The sequence below is a fragment of the Dromaius novaehollandiae genome, chromosome 3 (assembly GCF_036370855.1).
Source record: "Dromaius novaehollandiae isolate bDroNov1 chromosome 3, bDroNov1.hap1, whole genome shotgun sequence".
Classification (NCBI taxonomy): Eukaryota; Metazoa; Chordata; class Aves; order Casuariiformes; family Dromaiidae; genus Dromaius; species Dromaius novaehollandiae.
The window spans coordinates 130,163,744-130,180,406 of NC_088100.1; the positions used below are offsets into that span (position 1 = coordinate 130,163,744).

General features: G+C 39.6%; 1 protein-coding gene across 7 annotated transcripts; it reads left to right on the forward strand.

The window, feature by feature from the left end:
* Positions 1-1,737: 1,737 nt before the first annotated feature.
* On the forward strand, positions 1,738-16,433 carry C1D (C1D nuclear receptor corepressor). 7 transcript variants are annotated; one of them, XM_064510153.1, is made up of 8 exons: positions 1,738-1,888; positions 2,594-2,877; positions 3,720-3,894; positions 6,701-6,788; positions 10,980-11,126; positions 12,460-12,526; positions 13,006-13,061; positions 15,888-16,433. In XM_064510153.1, exons 4-8 carry the CDS (start codon positions 6,783-6,785, stop codon positions 16,062-16,064), a joined length of 453 nt encoding a protein of 150 aa, XP_064366223.1. In that variant the 5' UTR covers positions 1,738-1,888; positions 2,594-2,877; positions 3,720-3,894; positions 6,701-6,782; the 3' UTR covers positions 16,065-16,433. The 7 variants fall into 7 exon arrangements, with proteins under 7 accessions (XP_064366223.1, XP_064366222.1, XP_064366226.1 ...); XM_064510152.1 differs by having other exon boundaries at positions 3,723-3,894; XM_064510154.1 differs by lacking the exon at positions 1,738-1,888 and adding an exon at positions 1,894-2,005 and having other exon boundaries at positions 3,723-3,894.
* Positions 16,434-16,663: the final 230 nt, after the last annotated feature.

Consider the following 16,663-nt stretch of genomic DNA (forward strand, 5'->3'; position numbering starts at 1 on the left):
TAAAGCGTTGTAAGGCCTGTGCTCATACACCTGGGCCTCTGGAAGTGCAAGCTGTTATATTATTGAGGCGTTTAGGTCTTGCAACTTCTCTGTTACACTTCACACTGTTTTGCAGTCACCTTTTTGAATTTTATAACCAAAACCTCTCTCTAAATTCCCTTGCTGTCTACAGTGCATAATTCTGTAGTTGTACTAGTAAAAATGAATGAGGTAAAATAAATAGGACTGTGTTGTTTAAAAATGAGAAATGGTTATGAAAAGTTCAGTGAAACATTATATTATAAAAATAAAATATTAGCAGAGAGGAGAGACATCCCTACCACAGTAGCTCTACTATCCTTTTATACATCTTGCATACAACCAAAAGGCTCTTAAAGGAACCCTGAATTTGCTGCTTTCATGATTATTGTTACAAAAAATAATTGTTTTATTTTTTCAGACATTTTTGTTTGAAACTGAAAACCCAAACCTCTAAATCTCCTGGAGGAAAAGGAGATGACAAAATGTAAACAATTACCCCATTTGAAGACCTTTACATATGTTTCCAAGTGGGGGATAGGGAGAAAGACTCTCATTTGCAGTTCATATTGATTTAATTAGAATAGACATATTATAGCACTTAGACATTAACCAGCCTACTAAAAGGAAGTTCATTTATGCAATGTTTTAATTTGCATCGAAGGATCACAGAAATGCCCTGACCCTCAATAAGGCCTAAATGCATCCCAAACTTCTAGTCCTATTCCCCCTATAAATACATTTCCTCCAGACACTCTCTCCAGCCTTGACCTCTCCCTTCTTCAAACTCAACCTGTTTTTCTCTCCCTCCTGAAACACTGATGCTGAGCAAGCCAGCTCAGCACGTTCCCTTCAGGCAACCAGCCATGACTTAATCAGCCACGTACACTTCTGCATAACCTGTAGTTGAGAACAGGCTATCCTCAACCACACTGAATGTCTCCAGTGATCCTATCTTAATCTGTCTTGGAGGGGGCAGGCTGCACACTACAGTTACAATAAGCTTCCGATGCAACTGTGAACAGAAGGTAGGCCAAAGAGGTCTTTGGCTAGTAGCTCCAAGACTTCTGATGCAGATACTGATTTCTGTTTTACTATTTATCAGAATGTAAATCTATAAAACGTGGATTAAATCTTTGGGAGCCACAGATGTGTTTATGCAATCTTCCAGTCAACAAGCTGTCACACTGGTGAAACAATAATTCACTGTATTTTAAGCCCTCCTTTACTTGCCAAAATCTTGAGGAGAAACACTGTGGGAACTGGAACCAAAAATGACATTAGAAACCCACCCTCGCTCAACAAGTGAGGTGAAGCCTGGCAACCTCCCTCCCAGCTGAGAAGCCCCCTGAGAATTCTCAGCAGAACAAGGCAGCTCTCACAACCTCCATACAGACAGCACCCGCATCACAGCCTCCAGCTCTCCAAAGGCAGTTTGTGCCTTCCTTTTTCTAGGACGAAACTGCAAGTGCCTGGAACAACACACTCCGCCAAAGCTGTGGCTGACGTACTCCTCCTCCACCTAAACGAGCTGGCTGCTCAAGAGCGTTTTGTACCCTAGAAGAGTGGGACGAATTATTTTTGTTACAGACGCAATAGACTATCATTGCTAGCTGTATCTTATCACCTTCTGGTTATCTGCTGCGCTACAGAAGGCGCTGGGTAAGGTCTACGAGCAGCACCCTCCCTCTCCCCACGCCCGGCCGCCATCACCTCCAACGGCTCTGGCACAGACGTCACCGCCGCGCGCCGGAAGTCGGGCCTCGACGGGGCCCAGCCCCGCCCCCCTCCCGCTCTGCCCTCCTTCCGCCTTCCCGCGGCACCGCGCATGCTCCTCGCCCACGCGCCGAGCTGGGCCGCCCGCCCAGAGGTAAGAGCGGCTGCTGCTGCGTCGTGATGCCGTGTGCGGGGCGGCCCAGGCCTCCCCCGTCCCCCCCCCGGAGGCCCGCGCATGGGCTCGTCCGCGGTTCCCCCTCGCCCGGCCGTGGTACGGCTCGGGGCGGCTGGGGCGGTGGTGGTGCGGCCGCCTCCTGGCCGTGGCGGTTGGGGGTTCGCGACCCGGAGGCGGGATGGCGGCTGGGAGTCCGTGAGGCGGCGGGGCAATGGCGGGGCAGAGGCAGAGTTAAGTCAGCGTTTCTCCTGCTTTTTGCGTTTTTTGTAACTGCCAGCCGGGAGGAGCGGGGTTGTGAGCGGCTCTGGTGGCGGTGGTGGTGCCGGCCTGGGGCAGGGAAACACAGCTCTCCCCTCGTTTGGGGTGGGAGCTGCAAGCGTAATCAGATCATGTCAGGGGGCTTTAGGGTTTGGGTTTTTTTCCATCTACCGAGAGAAGCGCGTTAGAGGGAACCAGAGTCTCTTAATAAACTCTTTACAAGCGTGTTACCCGTGTAAGATTTCTCTCTGTTACAAACAGATGAAGGGGTGGTGCTCGCAAAAAAAGCTAGTCTCAAAGTACAGCTGTGTGCCTTAAGCATTCACACCTGGGTCTTCAGAGATACTTAGAGCTTCTTTTGGAAGTTTTGTGACCAATGCCTTTGAGAGATCGGGGTTAGATATTAAAATATGTTTCATCTTTCAGGAAGAGGTGTTAGAATAGAAGACAGTGGTGGTGAGCCATTGGGACGTCCTTGCTTTGCCATCGTATCTGGTGTGCGCGTGACCAAGGAACCTGTGCGTGGCCTGGGAACTCAACTGTGCTCTCAGTGGGTTGGGAACGAGCATCACACTCCAAATTGTTCTTTTGTCGTGGTCTCAAAGGTGTGAAGACTTCCGTGACTTCCCAGAACTAAGGGTCAGGTTGTGTGCAGTACAGACACAGTGAGCACTGGCCCAGTTTAGAGCGTGACTGACTTAGTTACTCAGGTGAGTAAAGGCTTTTCAGCGGGAGTCATGCTGTGAGGATAGCTTTGGGCAGTGAAAGGTTAAGTTCCTATTAAAAATTAGTAAAGCCATGTTGCAACTACATGAACCTTGAGAACTTGGAAGTAGTTGTTGCAGGAAGAGCTTGTCTTCTAAAGAGAAGATAGAGTTTGCATGTACAGGCCATAGCTAGAATAGTTCAGTAACACTCTTTTCCTTTGACAGAAAGGCAGATGATACTTAAAATTACTAGGCAAGAGTAACTTGGTAGTAACTTAGATCTCGTTATGATTCTCTCACTTTGTGACAGCATTCTGATTGGAAACTCGGTTGCTGCTAGCAACTTAGTAAGGCACTTTAACTCAGAAATTAAGTTTTAGGTTATGCCAATTAAAAGGCCTCATTTTTAAGACACACAAAAATACAAAGACTTGATTGTGAAATAAATCAAAATTGAAAGGTGTCTGGAATGTTTCCTACTTTGAAAAATACAGCAGTTTTAGTCTAAAATATTTGGATATTGCTAATCCTGTAGCAATGTTATCCTTGCTAAAGAAATGAAAGCATTTAATGTAAGGCTGTACTCCAGAATATGAGAAACTTGAACATAAAAGTGCTTGTTAGAGGTTTTTAGGCTTCTTATCAGAAATGTGGGTGTTCTGAATAATTTGCAGAAATCATACTATTTTCATAAGCACGTTTCTTTTTGAAGTGGTTGCAAGATTTTTAGAATCAGTTCCACACATGTGCACAGCTGATCTGCTTTACATAGGAAATACCGGCATTTACCAAAGGGTTGGCTGTGTTTTTTCTTTTCTTTTTTTTCTTTTTTTTTTTAATGGCAGCAGTACAAAAATCATAGGATGCATATGGAATGGTGAACAAAACACAGAAAAACATCAGTTCCTGTAAATAAATAAGCAGTGCAGCCTGGCATTGGACTAGTACTGGTCCCTGCACCTCCAGGTAGATACTGCAGAATCAGAGCTGGAGAAGACAGCACAGAAAGAAGAAACAAAGGTAACTGAGGAGTAACAAGGAGAGAGAAGCTTGATGTTGTTAAATTTAGAGGTGATGCAGACGAGACATGGTAATACCATAAAAGCTTTGAGGTTGCAGACTTGACTACTTTTGTTTGTAATTAGTTGCTTTTTTCCGTTCTTCATGCAGGTTTGCTATGGGATGTTTTGCTGGACCTCTGTTCGGGCGTACAAACTGCATTTACTTACCTGTTGACATAGGCAGTGTTTCCCATACATGGTGTTCTGTATGAACTCTGTTTTTCTGTGCTTGGAAATCTGTCTGCCCAGGCCTCTGATTTCCCTGCTTCCTATATTCTCCCTGTTCTTTGTTCTTCCTTCTGTACCTGGCTGTGGTTACTGCCATTCCCTTTCTTCCTGTGCCAGGCCAGAATTCATTTCTATTCTCCTCCCTACAGTGTTCTCTTATTCCATTTTTCCCCTGTGAGAGTTCCATGTCCCCAGTCAATTTTTTTCTATTATTCCCTCACTTCTCTGTTTTTGCACATCCTTTTTCTTTGTTGATGGTTGTTTGTCTTCTTTTTGTTATTGATTGTTAAATTCTATTTAGGAGATAGGTAAAGAGAAAAGATTTTTCCCACTGTGTTTTCCCCTGCATCAAGACTGTTTGCTGATGCCTAGAACACAACACTTTGCCATCCCACAGTAATTACATTATGTCCAACCAATAAATAGGTCACATACCTAATACATCCAGTAGTTGAACAAAGAGTCAAATGGTCAAATAATAGCAAAAAATAAATTGCAGTTTCTGTTAAAAACAGTGGAGAAAGGCACTGCATGAAGCATAAATATAGGAAATTAAATTCCAATAAAAGGAAGTACTTTTCCACATGCTGTGGAGCTAGCGGCCAAAGGAAACAAATGAGGCCAGCAGTTTAAAAGGATTAAAAAACTCCCGTAGCTATATTTCTGGGTATTTATGGCACTGATACCAGTGGATAGTGGCAACAAAGTTTGGAAGAGGTGGTAAACTCCATGATTCAGAGTATATTTCAGCTGTAGACTGGAGGCAGATTATTTTCTATTCACTATGGATTTGGTTGGATGGAAGTATTTAGTACTGGTTTCTGTTACAGATGGAAAATGTACTGGGAATACAGAGATACTGAGTCTCCTCTAGCCTGACAATGTAAGCTCTTTTACGCAAGTTTTGCTGTACAAAAAGTTCTTGCTGGGTATTATATTTTAGAATAATGTAGACTTAGAAACTTAACATCATTTTAAAGCCTCAATCTTCAACTGAGCTATGCTAACGTACTCAGAATGGGAGAGCTTTTACAAAAGCCTCTCACCAGGAAGTGTTCTGGGCATACCTAAAGACAGCTTGTTTGAGCACCGTACTTGCTGACAGATCTGCTGACAGACTTGAGCCAGTGTGTATTGGATTTGTTCAGGAGAGGAAACGACTATGTCAGTGAAGGTGCAGAATCTAGGACAGCTGATGATACTGCACAGAGAATAAAAAATGTTTTGGGAATCATACACATGAGGTTGAAAGTTTTTAAATCAGAGCTGGTGTATGTGGAGAGGGATGGGGCTGCAGTGAGTATGGGTTGCTTAAGCCAAAATGGGATACCTGGTTCCTCATGTGGTATCACCCATGGGCTGAAGTGTAACTGAGCTTCAAAAATATTATCCTACTCTTTAAAATTTGATCTTTAAGAAGGGGGGGGGGGGGGAAACCCTTGCAAATCCTCAGAGGCTGGAGAGACTTTGTCAGTGACATCAGCATGAGCCTGATGGCTGTGAGCAGTTTTGTAGGGTCCTTCAGTGCCCTTTGGGATGCTGACTGGAGCCTAACTTTGAAGGCAGTGTTGAAAATGGCTGCTTGGCTGTTGCCAATTTGTAATACACTGTGAAGAATGTATTGTGTAACTGCCATAGCTTGATTTGGGATATTTTTAAGGGGATCAAGATAAGCCCATTGGTGCATATTTGGTATTTCATGGTAGGCTTAATTGCTTTTGCAGTGGAAATCTATCTTGTAAACATGATTGTGAGCTGGCGTTGCAAGAGTGTTCTGAATAATTGTGCTGGACGTGCTCTCCAGCTGCCCCAAGCTGGCTTGAAGGGCATTAACAGCAAAACAGATCTATGGACACAGTAATGCTAACTTTTTTTATTACACAGCAGTAATGCTGAGGAGTCTACTTGGCAGTTTGCAAACATGGAATAAAATGGATTTTTCTGCCTCAAAGAGGTCTATAATCTAAGGACTTATTGTTATGATTTCTGATAGCTTTAGCTGTGGTAATTTAAGATGGTTGTTCCTTGTTGCTCTGCCATCCTATTGCTGCAACAGTGAACTACAATGTAAGAGCAGAAGGGACGTGTTCCGCTTCTCTTGCACATCAGGTATATTCACTACAAGTTGCGAGTCAGAACTCACAAAGGGGAAGGTCAGTGCCGTTCCTTAGGAGCTGGCGGAGATGTTTTGTGATACTGATGTTGCTAATGCATTTGATTTCAATTTGAGAGAATGTTATATTTCTTAATCAAAAGGTTATAGGTTTGTTTGGTGTTTTCTTTGCATATCTATAAATATCCATGAAAAGGAGGAAAGTTAATCTATTTTTCCTATTACTTATTTAGGAAAAAAAAGATCTGAGCTCCATACGAAGATGTTGAAGGCTGCCTGCCACTTCAATAGATAAGAATTAATATGAACTCTCAATTGGGCCGCAATATTAAGCAAACTAAGGATGCTAAACTACTTTTGTCTTCTGTTTGTGTGCTACATGGAAATATTTCACATATCTAATTTTTCAGCTCTGTCTTTTTAGTGTCTGTCGTTGCCACTTTGATATATGCACATAGCGTCCATTTCTTACTGCATGTGTCTTCAGCAAAATCTCCTACAGAAGTATGAGAGTAAGTGTATGAAGAGGTATGAATATGTATGTGTATGAGAGCATGAAGTATGAGTATGCCTAGACAGTTTGTATCTTGCAGGATGACATAGACAGGTTTGGCTGAGAGGTGTGTCGGGGGGGAGAGATGGGAAGGAGAGGTTTGTTTTTAAGCCAGCTGGTGAGGGCTGGCAGTCGCTTCTGAAGCCTTGCGTTAAAGCACAGGGATATATTCAGAGATTACTCCTAGAGCCACCTGCAAATTGTTCACCTTCCCTCTTTCTTACCTTTGTACGCCAGTCACAGGCTTGCTTTTGTTGCAATGAGTCTGCAGAGTTCTGTTCTGTCTCCTGAAAGATAAATGTAAAGATGGACAAAGGTCTAATTTTGCTTGTTGTGTTGTGCACAGTCATCTGTTTTTGTTTTTATTTAAACGTCCTCAGCCCAGAATTTAGGTGGATCATATATTAGATCAATAGCCACATTAGCACTATGGCAAGCTGCTTCTGATTGTCACCCAGTTAGTCCTTTCTATATAGTCTGCAGAAGATGATGTCTTTTCTTTTTCTCATTCTGTATCTTCATGTTTGTGTCCTTTGTGTGGCTCATGATGTCCCATCTTTCTCTCCCTTCCCCTTTTGAAGGCTGAGTGTACTCCTTGCTCTGGTTTATGCTACATCAGCTGGAGAGAAAACAGTATGTTCCTTGTTTTCTTAGCAGAAGTTTATATAAATGTGGTGATGTTTCTGAATAAATGAGAATTACCACCTGTGTAAACTCATTTTATGATATTTTTCTTGATCAGCCTTAAATGCAATTAATCTGTTTTCTCATGAAAATAGTTTGGTTTATGACTTACAGTTCTTTTCTTCCTCAAATACTTCCCCCCACCCCGGGAAAAAAAAACAAAAAAAACCCTGCATGGCATTTTTTTAAGCTCAGGGTTAAAAGGGAACGTTGTCTGGTAGATTGATGTTATGAAGTCATATCACGTTTTTCATCACTATTTGTTCATCTCAGTGTCCTTAATCAGAATAGCCCCTTTTCTATTTTATGTTTATAGGTTGTGAACTTGCCTTTGCATTCCCAAAATTAAAGGTGGTATGAAGTATTATCATCATGCATACAACCACAAGTTATCTTTTCTGTCTTGTTTATCCAGTACTTAGGGTAAGGCAGTACTTCCATTACTTATTCTTCCCGGCCTTTCCCATTATTAACATGCTTACCCAGCAGGTGTTTTCATATCCTCACCTATCAGAATATTTGTAATATTCTTAATTTTTTTAAGTGGGATCTCTGTGACAAAATATGGCTGAGACTCAGCAAATCTAACAAAGAAAACATGTATAGTAAAAATCCGTTTCAGGAACTGAGTAAGTTTCTGCTTGTTCAAAATACATAGAAAACTACTTGTAGAACTTTGAGATAAACTTGTTTGCGATTTAATAACGTAAGGATTGAGGGCACTATTGCCTTTAGATATATATACAGAGTCACTGATGTGGTCTTAGTTCCTCCCGTCTGTGGCGTTGTCATTCTGCAGGTGTGAATGTGCAGCCTGTGTGTTGATTTTGGCAAAGAGTTTTGCAGAAGATGTGGCATGCATATTTTCTAATGTAGAGTAACTTAATTCTTGTTGATTCAATGTTATCAAAACTATTTTAAGCCATCTGCTGCCTTATTGTTGGCATGTGCCAACACTGTAACATATCCTGTTCAGAGATTAGTAGTGCTGGGACAACAGTCCAGTGAAACCACCGGAGTGGTCCCTCTGCAGCAGGAGCAGGAACTTGCTAGTTGCTGTTGAAATGAACAGAAAAGCACAAAAGCTCAAGAAATACTTTCCCCCCCCGCCCTGGACAGAGGGAGCAGACCTCTCAATGAAGAGTACTGTACACAAGTTAATGTACAGTTTTGTTCCATTGAGGGCTGCTGCATTTTTTCCCTTCCTTGCTACTTGACAGGGACAAGTAAATAGTTTGTGATATGAGGGCAAACTTAATTCTTCCTGGTTCATGAGACAGCAGTAATAGAAAAATTTATTTTGGACTGTATTTGTTACCTTTCTCTCCATCTATCTTCCTTTTCTCTCATCCTTTAGAATGTATACATGCTCCAGGGACTGTTTATTGTTGCAACTGCAGTAAAATAGCCAAAATCAGTTGTGAGCAGTAAGGCATTCCTGCTGCAGGAGTTTGGTGGTGTTTTTTCATGCTGTCGCCAGTTTTGGCTATCCTGATAGAGGGTGGGAGAAAAGTTGGGATGTATCACTGTTCACGCATGTCCATCAAATTAAGACCACGGTAGATTAAGTATTGTAGGTGATGGTAAACATTGGGGATGAATGTTGGTCTGGATTACCTCTCTCTCCTGCATGAATAAGTATAGTAAAATTCTGTTGACAGACACCTTCCCACCAGGTTTAGCTGTATTAACAGCTGGTAAAATCTAGTTTCTTCAGTCAGTTTGACTATTTTTTCTGCTTTATTATATGACTAGAAGTTAACAACAGGGTTGCTGGACTGTGACTGAAAATCAGCCTAACGAGGCTTATTATAAGGCAGGTGGCCAGGACAGAACTAAACACAAACAATACTGTCATTAATGACAGAGATAATTGTATTGATGTTTTACCTTCCTGTGGGCAGCATCTTGCAAGTTCAGCTGAGCTTTCTTGCTTAGGTATGTTGCAGCTGACTGAAATGGCATACACGTATGTGAATTTATATGCTGGGGTGGGGAGGGGACATTCAGCCCACCAAGGTTAGCATTGCAGTTCTGTACTCAGTCTGAAAAACAGCTCTGACCAGTATGAAAAGTCAAGCAGCTGAGGAGGACTGTAATTCTAAACCATGCAAACAGCAGCAGTGAAACTGTGTTTGTTAAATAGGTGATCCTGTTTTCAGTCACTCTGGTGCGCTAACAACTGGAGTTGCAGGCAAGGTTGAGTAGAGGAGCTCCATCCTGTTTTTTCTCCCCATCTTCCTCCTGTTTGACCTCTAGAAGACACAATAAATAGAAACCTCCCTCACACAGACCATGCTCTTGCCAGGAACAGATCAAATCTTAATCTAAAACAAACTCCAGTGATGTGACAGCTGTTTGCTGTTTCCTTGCAGTTTATGCTTGCCATGTGCCATGGTATTCATAGATAAATTTTCAAAGTGCAGTTTCTCCAACCTATGCTCCTGCCGTCTGTACTCAGCAGTTGGGGATGAGATTATCACAGCAATCCCAAATAAAGGGACAACAGTGATCCGGGTGCTCCTGCTGTTCTCAATACAGCCCACCAAATGGGCAGGAAAAGGATATTTTTCTTTTCTTTCCTTACAACAGTCAAAAAATGGTTGCTCCATCAGTCGAAGTTGTAGCAAGTAACATGGCTTTAAGTAACATTTATTCTTCTCAAATCATAAATAGCATATTATCTTGGGGAGTTAAAGATCTCAGTTGTAAACTAGCAGCCAGATGTGGCATGGCTACTTCTAGACCATGGTACTGTGGGCGCTGGGATCAGAAAAAGTGCTTTGGGATTTTTCACATCTTTGCTGATCTCTCAGCTACTGTGTACAGCTGTGTCTACAAGATTTTCACAGTATTCTGAAATCCCAGCTTAAACTCAGCTTTGTTACAGGTAAAGTTTTATCACAGATTATAACAGCCCATAGAGAATTCAGAAAACTGGATACAGGGTTTACAAGAAACTTCTTGGACCAACTCCTAAATTTAGGATTGGAAGTTAAAACTGACCCTGATGTAACTGGTGCTGCATAACCATTTCAAAGCTGAAGTCATGTCTGCTCTTAAGACAGAACAAGCCATATCTCTCTTTTTAGTGTTCTGCCTGCTACTTGGTATAGCTCCTTATATTGCAATTTATAGAGCACTTTTTTAAAACATGCAAATAATTTCTTTCTATCATAGACCATAAAAGCTAAATACTCTTTGGAGAGTGCTACAAGGTTGGGCACTATTGTCATGCCATTTCTAGATTTCCTTAATGCCATTTTGCAGTAAGGATGTATCCTTGAAATTGTAGTACCTTTAACAACATGATGATTGACATTACCTTCTAGAACTCCGTAGAAGTAGGCATTTTTTATTATCTGTAATGAATAAATGCTGATACTTACATATTTTAAAATATGTAGTCTTTTGACTACCTACAGAGTTAATGAAAATGATTATTAGTTTTGTCCCTTCTTTCTAGATGGAAATGTCAGAAGATGATATTAATATGGAAGATTACCCCACTGAAATTCATGATTATCTCGCAGCATTTGAAAGATCTCTTGTTACTGTAGATGAGATGCTGGAGACAATGATGTCCGTTTCCAGGAGTGAGCTTCTCCAAAAGGTAAATAATCTTTCTTTTGACAACGTTCTTGTTATTAATACAGGAGCACCTGGGAACCCTGCCTTAAATAAAGGTGCCTCTTAGGCTAACACTAAACAGACAAATAACAAATATGACACTTCTTACCTAATACCTAATATTTGAAATTCTTACACTTCGAGGATATCCAGAGGATCTTACCAACTAAACAATGAAATGCATGCTCTTCCAAGCTGAAAAAGGATGACCATAACAGTGAGTCAGTTAGGTAAAGGGCATTCTAACTTATTAGCCTGCCTGGAAGTGCATGCTGAATGCTTTTCCAGAAGGGATAGCTCATTCACAGTTTTGTCCAAGAGGCCTTTTCACAATGCACTTCATGGAATTCAGTTTACCCAGGAAGGATGTAAAGGTGAATTGGCAGCAGTGAGAATTGATCTTCTGATTCCAGGAGTCTAGACTTGCAGAACTTGGTGCTTGAACAATTGAGCTGTCTCCTCTAGCTACGTTATAAGCAGAAGTCTGTAAAACATTCCCCACCCCCGGCCATAAAGACAGAGCAAGGTACTGCCTAAAGACCTCATGCAAGCCTCTTTATCTTTTAACATTTAAAAGCAGACATGTAATTTCTTTCTTTGGGGCAAGAAAAAGCTAAGACATAGAGGAACTTCTCTGTCCTCTGAGGATTTCTAACACAAATTATGAAGAAAACAGTCTTGACAGCACCAATCTTTTGACAGTATCCATGTTAGAACTAGTGAGCTGTACAACGATGTTATCAGAGTTTCTGGAAATCCTATAGGACTAAAACAATAAATTGACTTTGACAGTCAAGGAGGGGGGGAATCTCATTACCTTTCTTTTTCCCTTGCTGTACAGCCCTAAGTATTCCGGCATACATTGAACACTCAATCTAATATGTGTTTGTGTTCATTGATTATAGCATACTATACTTACATTTGAACTTTTAGGTTTTTTATATCTTTAGGAATTTTTTTTCTTCTGATGATAGCAAAAACTATTTTGAATTAAGTTTTTGTAGAAAAATGGGGACTTTTTCCTGCCTATTGGAACAGTAGTCTGAGCTATGTGCTAAGAGATTTTGTGCTTTTGGTCATATCGGACTGTGACATTTAACATTAAGCTGGGAAAATGATATGAGTGCTTGGACAGGAGGAAATGGTTCTGTGCTGGCAGGGAAGCAGGCATAGATATGGTCTCAGTGAAATTGTGTGGCAAAATTACCCTCGTTCAGTTTGTGTGCAAATGCGTTTGTAACAAATGTGTGTACTACTGAATTTATGTATGTCTTGCTTAATTTTGGCAGTAAATGATTTTTTCTTTTTCACTTCAGTTAGAGCCTCTTGAGCAAGCAAAGCTGGATTTGGTTTCAGCCTATGCATTAAATTCGATGTTCTGGGGTGAGTATGTGGTGGGAAGAAAATGCAGTATTTATCATGGTCATTTGAACACCAGTTTCTAGACAACTGCAAATGTAAAATATTCATATTCCATAGCCACACAATTAAAAACTTGTAGTTACCCTGAGAATCCAAATTATTGCTCTCCTTAAATTAGGGTAACTGATGTTGAAATTCCAAATCAAAAATTGGTAATTACGTAGGCTTTTTTTTTTTTTTTTTTTTAAATACGTATCAGGATGTTTCTTTTTTCCTTGAGAGCCTTTTCTGTCCTTCTCATATGGACAGAAAATCTAACCATGTTAGATTTTTAACTGCAATATTTGGTCAGAAATAGTTTCAGTAGTTTCAGATACTACACAGTACAGGTAACTTATTAATGGTGTTATGTGGAAACTACAGTCTGTCTATGCGACTGATTAGTTGGGCCCTTAGTCATTACAGCCTTCAGCTCAATGAAATATGTTTTCCTCTCGTAGTGTACTTGGCTACTCAAGGAATAAATCCAAAGGAGCATCCAGTGAAACAAGAACTGGTAAGATTCTTGTACTGTTTGCATTGCAATGTTGTACTTAACAAGGGCAGTTAACTCTTGTATAAGTAAACATGTATTTAAATCTGCATTTAAAAATGGATGTGTTGCCATAATAGCGTGCATATACTACATGGTGTTATATAACTGCCTATTCATATGGCCTGCTGGGTTCTCTAAATGAAGAAAGTATTATTTCTAATTCTGAACCGTACCGTTTAAAGGAAGGTTGTAGAGCCTGCTGAAATTGGAAAAGAACAAGAAGATAAATGATGTCATCTTATCTTTCCTTTTCCCCACCTTTGTTTGAGAATTTGATTCTGAACAGAGCAGCTTTTCACTTGTGTCTGTTGAATGGAAAAATGTTATGTCTGATAATAATTTAAAACTTCCAGTATGGCGTTTTTTCTTATAAATACTTGGAATCGCGTTAATCTCTGAGGCTGCCTTTTCTTACTTCTGTATGACTCTGAAAGTATAGTGTGGCTGATTTACTAGCAAAGATGGGAAAGGCCCCCCTCCCCCTTCTAAGTCCTCCATTAATTCATTTTCTCAGCAGTAAAGAATTCGGTTCAGCAACAAAGCTAAAAGCTTTTTTGGCACCAGTTGTATGTGTATTGTCCAGTAATTCTGCACTAGTGACATATTTACAACCTATAATAAATCTTTCAGGTTTGTCTTTATATTCCATTTAGATGCATGACTACAGTATAGAAGGTATGCTATCTTGAAAATTCTGCTGACTTCAAAAAAATCAGATCATTCAGCTTGAAGAAGAAATAGAAATCAAAACTTAATAACAGCCCATTTTAATTCCTTTATAAATGAAAATATTAAATCTGGGCAACTGTAAAATACTTAGCTTAAACATAATCCTTACATAACTAGAGATATGAAAGATAGGGCTGAAAAATGTTTAAAGCTAGTCTGAATAATAAAAATACTTCTATTTTTAATTTTGTGTTTTTTCAGTAGTCTAGACTGTATTGTATTAAAAAATGGATCAGTTAATATTTCATGAGGTTTGTTTCTTGTTCGTCCTATGCCATGTAACTATATAGTACCTGAATATTGCATTAGCTATACCAAAAAATGAACTATCTTATCTGCTTTAGGTATTTTATGGTATTTTACTTCATAATTACCAGTGGATTTAACTCTGAAGAATGAATGAATGATCATAGGCTAGATTCTTATCCAGTTCTCTTTTCCTGTTATATATATCAAGGTGAATGAATGCATGTCACTTTCTTCCAGGAGCAACCTGATATTCTTATTATTCGTGTGGAAGGGGCTTAAAGATTGCTCTGTCACAATTTTTGTTTTTAGAATTGCTGTCCTTGTGTACATACAGGGAATATATGGGCATTCAAATTGTATTAAGAAAACTCACATTCCAGCCATCAGAGTTCATTTCTTGTGTCATGTTGATGCTTCTGTCAGCTCTCTTACCCAATGTTGATATGTGTAGGTTTACCATCTGTTCTCATTAGCCATAGAAGTCAAACCAAAGAAATACTGTAGCATATCATGATTTCAAACACGGTGAAGCTCTCCTAGTTAAAGCTATCTTTTTAATACAGAAAAAGTGGCCAATATTTTGGAAAATCAGTTGCTTGTAAGGGTGACTATAGAGAATGAAAAATCAGTTCTGTAGTTTAGAACTTAAGTTCCAGATTCAAAAAAGGTGTGAATGGTGCTGTGAGAAATGTTTATTACGTATTATCAACATACACTTAGTTTTATCAGTATCCATATATGTTTTGTTAGTCCACACTTATAATTCAGGTGTCAGATCAAGTACTATATATGTGTTACTGCTGTTTATTATATGTATTACAGTAACACTTAAAGGCCCTACAGTTCAAGGCCATATTGTGCTAAATATGTAGGCATGAAATCTACCAAACTAACTTCGATGTATTTTTTCAGAATTACTGTAAGTATCCTTTATAGTCAGTGGAGAGAAACAGGCACAGAAACAGAGGGTGACTCCCATCTTAGAGGAGCTGAGTTTCCCTCTCAAAGTAATTTTTTTAATTGATTACACAAGTGGCTAAGTATGAGTAGGTATGGAAGTGAGGGTGTCAAGACAGAAGGGTATACTTCAGCAGGGGTGAATCCAAGCTTAGACACCAAATTGCTGTGGTGAGGAGAAGCGAAAGTATTTCCTCGTTTTATGGAACGGCAGTAGAAACAGGCTCTTTGTTATTTGTGGTCATAAAAGGAGCCTCTAGTACAGCTGGAAATTCAGCCTTAGCTAGTTTGGGGGGGCTTACCAGTGAACCAGTTCAGGATCTTAACCACAGGACTTCTGTGTAGTTGCACACTTCATGCTTGTAACGTCTTTGATTTTGTCAAAAGTGCTTTTTGGTTTTGCCTGGATATGCTGTAGACTGACATGTTCTTCTGTAAATATATCAAATATCCATTGAAATAACTGTGATTTCACTTTGCTATCTTTAGGCCAAACTCCAAATTGAGTTTACTATTTTGCTTTTTTAATTTTGCAAGATAAGAACAATTCTCTTGGCTCACTGTAAATCCGATGAAGTCCTATAGAGATGGAAACTCTACATATTTTTATGATAGTGCATGTCATATAGATAGTAGTACAGTAACTACCTGTGATGGAAAATCTAAAAGGGAAGACTCAAGTTTGCAAAGAACCTGATATAAATTTAATTGAAATCTTTAAATTCAAATATTATTTTTCTATGCATTATAGAAATGTGCAGCAGTGTGGAGAACTTCTCGTTGATTTTTGTTTTAGCAGCAATCTTGAACAATATGAAATATATTGCACTTCTTTTTTTCTTTTTTTTCTAGGAGAGAATAAGAACATACATGAACAAGGTCAAAGAAATAGCAGACAAGAAAAAAGCATCCAAACTTGATAAAGGAGCAGCTTCTAGATTTGTAAGAAATGCACTCTGGGAACCAAACCCTGAAAATGAACCTACCTCCAAAACTCCTGCTAAAGCAAAAAAGAGAAAGATGGACTAAATTTTTATTTCCCCCTATATAAATCAGAGATGACCAGACTGTTTAAAATGTTTTGCACACTGTATGCATCTTGTAGAGGTGCAGTGTAGCAACATCTTTGTTATACTGAAAATGTTTTATGGGACTGTGTTTTGTCCAGAACACTGGTCACTGAGGTCATCACTTTATATGCATGTCTGAAAGTGCTTTTTGATGCTAGAAAACTGATGCTTCATTCCCCAAATGATAATGACTATCTTGCTGATAATATATAGTAGGTATGTTTTGCTTTTAATGCCTAGGAATTACTTTTTCTTTTTTTTTAAGTGCTGAATGATTGATACTGTTTTAATATTTAGGATATTAAATACATGTAAAAATTGTGTCAAACAGTGCTATCCAGTCTGTGTTGTTTATATAAGAGCCATGTTTACTTTTTCATTACATTGTTGTATGAAAGGCTGTATTTGTAGAGTTTGGTAAGACTTATTCACTATTTTAAACTGTTTCCTTTTCAGCTTCTGAACTTGAATGCATGCCATATATACCCTTACTTCTGTTGCCTTTGAGAAAAGAGTTTCAAGGGCCACAGGAAAATAGCCAGAATTCCACTTTAAGCC